Source organism: Poecilia latipinna, unplaced genomic scaffold, assembly GCF_001443285.1.
Source record: "Poecilia latipinna isolate Pla-1442-1.1 unplaced genomic scaffold, P_latipinna-1.0 Scaffold4122, whole genome shotgun sequence".
In the NCBI taxonomy this organism is placed as follows: domain Eukaryota; kingdom Metazoa; phylum Chordata; class Actinopteri; order Cyprinodontiformes; family Poeciliidae; genus Poecilia; species Poecilia latipinna.
In genome coordinates this window covers 4251-10692 of record NW_015116738.1, presented here as the reverse complement: position 1 = coordinate 10692, position 6442 = coordinate 4251, and the positions used below count along the sequence as shown (strand labels likewise).

The window sequence follows — 6442 nt, the reverse complement described above, 5'->3', positions numbered from 1 at the left end:
GAAAACAGAGTTTATTAAAGTAGACAAGCAGGGATGAAAATGCAGCCTGGAAATATAAACAAGTCAGTAGCTGCGTTTCCATCGACTGTAAAATTGCGGAAATTGGAATTACGAAAATAAATTAGCTTATAGCAAATACACCGATTTCGAAGAGAAATTCAAGTTTTTCGATAAAAAGTTTCTGTGCTACGATAAGGTGTTTTAACAGCTGTATCAGAATTGGTGTATTTGGCAAAAATGCAACCGGATGTTACTACTGGCGGAAAAGACAAAGGCAACGGCAGGAAGTAGGTGAATGATGGCGAGATGTTTTTACAAATGTATTCATGTGTGATTTTAACTGGATTTCTTATTTAATGGCAACAGCCATTGCCAAATGTCTTTTTGACATATAAATATGCATTACTCTGTTATAATTGGGCACTCTACCAACCTCTCTGTAATACTAAGATAAATATCAGTGATATTTACTGTAGTACTCACTGCCAAAATTAGCTTAGCTTTCATCCACAAGCTAAGATGGACATAGCCTACGTGTTTATCTGCCTGCCACCAGAACCTTGTTATTCATGTGAAGAGTTCTTTTACAAATCCCTTTAAACATTGATTTTATGCGTCCATAGATTTCAGGCCTTGAAACTCCTCCATGATGTATGCACTCTTTATGTTCACCAGGTAGTGAACTACATCGACATGGATTGAGATCAGAGGCAGCTTGTCCACTTCGTCTGACGTGTTTTCCTTCTCCATCTCTTTCAGGTCAATCCTGACAGCAGCCATTTTGTTCATGTATTTTTTTTCGCACATTGGTGTCCACACTTTTTTCATTTTGTTGGTCTTGAATCCATGGGTCTTGCCTTCTAAGATGACTCAGATCACTTCCGGTTCAGACTTGTGGGAACTATGCATCGTTTGTATTCCTAATCCAGATATTGTGAAGCCCCGCCCTTCCAGGTATTTCGCCCCCTCGCATTCTAACTTATTTCCTCCCATGAGATCTTCTCTTCCTTCTGCAGTAGTTTGGGTCCATCCATGCTGTGGACACGCCCCCTCCATCAGTGGGCGGAGCTTCTCTCTCTCTCTTACCCCCCTCCTATGGGAGTATTTAGGTGGAGGCGAGGCGGTTCTGGTCCTCAGCATCAGAAGCGGCTGCATCATCCGGACGGCAGGCTGGAGCCCTGGTACTCGTACACCCACTGGTTCCCCATGGCTTCAGCCCATGTGATGAAGGACGGCGGGCCGGAGCCGATACCGCGCATGCAGCCCGCCATGATGATGTTCTCCAGCAAGTACTGGTCCAGGAGGGGAATGTCTCTGGACTCGGCCATGTTCGACCAGCACAACCACCAGCATCAGCAGAGGCACACCGGGGGACAGATGGTGAGAGCCTGGACTCCTCCTCCTCCTCCTCTTCATCCCTCTCTCCTCTCTGGATCTATTTTCAGGTGGTACAGCTCAGTTTTGTCAGTGCAGAACTTCAATCGGGATTCTTCACCTGGGAAGAGGAAAATCCTCCTGTTTGTCTCTATTAGCTGCTTCAAACTTATTGTTACTGGTTCAAAACTGCTTAATGAACAGAAAAGTCAGGGAATATTTACTTTATTTATTTTATTATTTGCATTTTTTCTACAAATTTTCTTTTATAAAAAGTAATTTAGGTAAATTTTGGTGAACAGACAGTTTGGAGACAAAACTCTGAACTTAGTTGCAGGGGCAATAATGTGGTTATAACAGATTAAATGAGATGGATCAGATTTTATTAGTTTTTTTTCATAGTTATGAATGAAATGAAGAGAAAGATTTTTAAAAATCCTCACTGTATTGAGTGAAATATCCAGAAATGTTCAATTCAGTTAAAGTTCAGCTCTCCATTGTTGGAAAGTTAACAAGTATGGAGGATGTATCCTGCCAAAATTTTGAAATAAATGTATATAAAAAGAAAAGACAAGACAACGGAAAAAAATCAGAAAACTGTAAATAATTGAGAAATGAAGAAAACAGAAATGGAGAAAATATTAAAAAAGAAAGGAATGCATGGTGGGGAAAAAACTTAAAGCACATATGATTAATAAAATTATGGCAATAAAAATATTAAGTATAGAAGATGAAAAATTAGAGGAAAAAATGAAATAAAAAAGAAAATAATAAGACTGGAAATAAAACTGAAAATTGCATAGTAGTGATGATGTTTCAATAATACTACTTAAAAGAATAATTTAATCAAATAAATAGGGAACATTTTCATTTTTTTATTTTTGGATGCAATATTTGGCAGTTTAATTACTTTTTCAAGCCATTTATTTCAATATTTATTCCCAATTTTGGCAGGATCAGTCCTCCATACACCTTGTATTATTCCTGATAATCATTAATCTGCCTCTTAGATTCAATTTATTCAATTTATCTGGGATCCAGATAAATTTAAATTTAACTTCTTTAAAATCAAGATGAAAAGCAGACATTATAATTTTCTATCATACGATGAGAAGTGTTCATCAGTCGTTTATCAGGTCTGCAGAATTTGAAATTTGTGTCTCTGCAATCCTCTCTGCTCTGACTGTAAGGCTCAGATTCTGGACTCATGTTCTCCTTCTGACTAGAAGTTCTTAAAATACTCCTTTCAGCTGGTTCTGCCCATTCAGAACCTGCAGCCTGGTTGATTATTGGTCATCGTTCCTTACCTGAATGTGTCAGGAACAGAAAGGTGGATCTCGTGTGCTGCACCTGATGGTTTGCACGTCGTCTTCTGTGTCTGTCAGCATCTCCATGTTTAATTCAGGAAACAACAGCTGCAGCTCGTCTGTTTGAACAGTCGACGACGTCAGATAAGAGCAGCAGGTTCCGGTTATTTCACTCCGGGTCGGAACTTCCAGGGTCCATCGGTCTGTCTTTGTAGGGAAAAACCAGCAGAAGCCAATCAGGTTCTGAGCTTTTTGAGATGTTCTGCTGTTTCATTTCAACCTGATTGAGCTTATCGATTAACTAATAAGCGCCCATTTTCTTTTCTCTTGGATGAAGAGGGTCGACCGTCTCTAAATAAAATAAAGGAACTATTTTTTTCATAATATGCTGGATTATATTATGAAACTTGTGGTACTATTGCACAACAGAATCATATAAAGTGCATTTTCCACCGAACACCGGACTTTGTTTGGACCGTTTCTCTTTCCACTCTGGCATGGTCACTTCGCCATCTTGTTTCTTCTTCTTTTTGGTTTTAATGGCGGGTTTCTGTTTCTGTATCAATGGTTCCGCTTCAAGATGACCAGCGGCGCCCTCTATTGGATGGCAGCCAAACTACAACACTTAAACAAGAAGGTTTAAGCGGACGTTCTTAATGGATTTTAACTCATTTTAATTAATAAACCATTAATTGACATTGTAGTTCAAAAATGTAACAAATAATGTAATAGAGTAAATGTCCTCTGATCTAATTTGTTGTTTTTGTTTTGTTCTTCATCACCATCATCAGTCCAGACGGACATCTTTCTGTCCAATCAACGAGAAGCCCGATGGCGAAAACGCAGAGGATTCTGGGAAAACAGCAGTGGTGTTTTCTCTGAAAAACGAGGTCGGCTGTCTGGTCAAAGCGCTCAGACTCTTCCAGGTCAGAACCAGAACCATATTCAGGACCAGAACTACACTCAGACTCAGATCTAGGAAACTAGACCAAAATATTTTGTAAAATTTTGTGTCTTTGCGGTGCATAACATGAAAAAATGTCTCCCCATAAGTGAAGTAATCTGCTAACAGAGCTAGTACATTTGAATCAATATTCAGGAATTATTGACTTAAAAGCTCTTATATTCTGCTGAACAGTTACCTGTGAATTGGTTTTTGTCTTATTTCAAGTACTAAGATATTTGCACTAGAAACTGGACAAAAAATAATGTTAATCCAGATCTTGGCAGTATTTATATCCAACCTCCATCCTCTTCTTCAAGGAGAGACGGGTCAACCTGAACCACATCGAGTCCCGGATGTCGAAGCGGGTTCCTAATGAGGTGGAGATCTTTGCCGACTGCAAATGCAGCAAGAAAGAGTTCAACGAGCTTCTGCAGCACCTCAAAGATCACGTCAACATCATCTCCTTCAACACGCCTGCACATGTTTGGTCAGCTGAGGCGGGTACGGATACAACACAGATACAAGACATTCATGGGTTGGAAAATGTTTCAAAGTGTTAAGTTAATTTTGGTGTTTTCCCAGATGAAGAGAATGTTCCCTGGTTTCCCATGAAAATCTCAGAGTTGGATCAGTGTTCACACAGAGTGTTGATGTACGGGTCGGAGTTGGATGCAGACCATCCTGTGAGTTTAATAAGTGTGTGACGCTCGTGTATCTAAATTCACTCATGGCTTTCTGATGAGTCAGGTGATCATACAGAAAGCCAAACTGAGGAAGTTCTTGTCTCTGTTCCTCCTTCTGTTAGGGGTTTAAGGATAATGTTTATCGTCAGCGCAGGAAGTACTTTGTGGAGGTGGCCATGAACTACAAATTGTAAGTCACTGGATTTCCTCAGTCCTGATTTCTTTATATGTCCTTCCATTGATCCAGGTGGATTTTATCAGTAATATTCACATATTTTTTTGAAAATCTGGCACATTTTCTCTGTTTATGAAATAAAAATAAAGCCTTATGTATTTGTATCAATGCACGTAAAAGACCAGGTTTGGATAGAACCTTAGCTCCCACCTTAGGGATGCAAACAATTAATCATCCTACGATTGACAATTAACAGTTTATTAAAATTTGTTAAAACTGATTAACTAAAAACACATGCACACCTTCAATGATGGCATATTAGGGCAATTGATAGAAAAAAAGGAAGGAGTATATTGAGGCCAAAAAACTCAAATTTTGAGATTACTCTCAGAAACTTTGTAGAAAAATCTTAGGAGTTTCTCAATTTCAAAAGTTAAATTTGTAACTTTTTTTTGTTGGTTTGTTTTTTTTCTTACCAAATTTTAGAATTTTCGACCTCAGAAATGTCCATGCTTTTTCTTAGAAAATATCTGAGATCAATCTCAAAATCAGTTTTTTGGCAGGAATTTATTTATAATTTTTTCCATCCATAATGGTCCTAATACTCTGTCTTATACCTCCAATTTTCGTGCAAATCGCCAAAGAGTGGAAAAACGAATCACGTCCGTTTAGACATTTTTTAGTGTTGTAGTTTGGCTGCCATACAGCAGAGGGCGCCGCTGGTCATCTTTAAGCGGAGCCGTTGGCGACATAACGGCGACAAACCAGAACGGAAAAGAGAAACAGCTCAGAGTTCGGTGTGGGGTGCAAAATACATTTTATGCGGTTCTGTTTTGAAATACAAACATTAAACAAGTTCCATTAGTTTCACAATGGTTTTAATGTTTGTTTGTTTTAACCCAGCATGCTATGAACATTTTAGCCCTTATGGTATGGAAAAACGATCGATCCTCTTCATACAAGAGAAAACTGAGGTTTTTAAGAAAGTGGCGGCTTATCAATTAACCGTTAGTCGACCGATAAGATCAATTTGCATCCCTATCCAGAGGCGCAAAAAGTGGGTATGCAGCGTATGCAACGCATAGGGGCGCAGCACCAGAGGGGGCGCCAAAACCCCGTCTGGAGGGGGCGACGCGCCGATTATGTTTTCCCATACACTTCAGCGCGCCTCACGCTGCTTCACCTCTCACACATAACGAGGTAAATGTAGCGATTTTTACACTTCACGCAGCGTCGCTCCTTCATCCTGACGTCCCTTCCCTCGGGGGGGAGGGGAGGGGGGGCGCCGATTTATGTTTTCGCATCCACCTGAATAATGTGCAGTTGCGTCACTGTCCCTATCCCACATGTTTTTACCCTGAACTGTCCTTCGGCAGTGGGCAGCCCATCCCTCGGATCGAGTACACCTCCGAGGAGGTGAAGACATGGGGCGTCGTGTTCCGGGAGCTGACCAAGCTGTACCCGACCCACGCATGCAGAGAGTACCTGAAGAACCTGCCGCTGCTCACCAAACACTGTGGCTACCGGGAGGATAACATCCCCCAGCTGGAGGACGTCTCCCGTTTTCTCAGAGGTGGGCCCCCTGCGTGAACAGTAGGAGCCATATGATTGGAATAAGCAATTATTGAAGTGACGAGAGCACACTGCTTTGACACTTGGGTGGTGGGTGTGTCGAGGTGGACGTGGCTGCATGAATGGGAGCCACGCTGGCGCGCTGGCTTGTATGAGGAAGCGGGTGCACCGGGGTGGTCAAAATTTCTGTTCACAGTGCTGTAATGCCGTTTATTGTTGGGACCATTGTTTGGTTTAGCCTGGTTAGTATGTACCAGTCTGTGTAAGCTCTGAAGTATGACAATCAAAGTGGAATAAATTGATGATTGCAGCTACAAAGAAGCGGCCTGGAGTGTATCGAAGCGTCGGACAGTTTTGAAATTCCCCAAATTAATCCAGTGCGGCC

At 41.0% G+C, this 6442-nt stretch overlaps 1 protein-coding gene across 1 annotated transcript; it reads left to right on the top strand.

Annotated features, from left to right (window-relative positions):
• Positions 1–6173, top strand: LOC106942220 (tryptophan 5-hydroxylase 2-like). The gene is made up of 6 exons (XM_015025450.1): positions 1–1380; positions 3473–3607; positions 3945–4128; positions 4210–4310; positions 4433–4500; positions 5862–6173. The coding sequence occupies exons 1-6, from the start codon at positions 1033–1035 to the stop codon at positions 6073–6075; spliced, it is 1050 nt and encodes a 349-aa protein (XP_014880936.1). The 5' UTR covers positions 1–1032; the 3' UTR covers positions 6076–6173.
• The last annotated feature ends 269 nt before the right edge of the window (positions 6174–6442 follow it).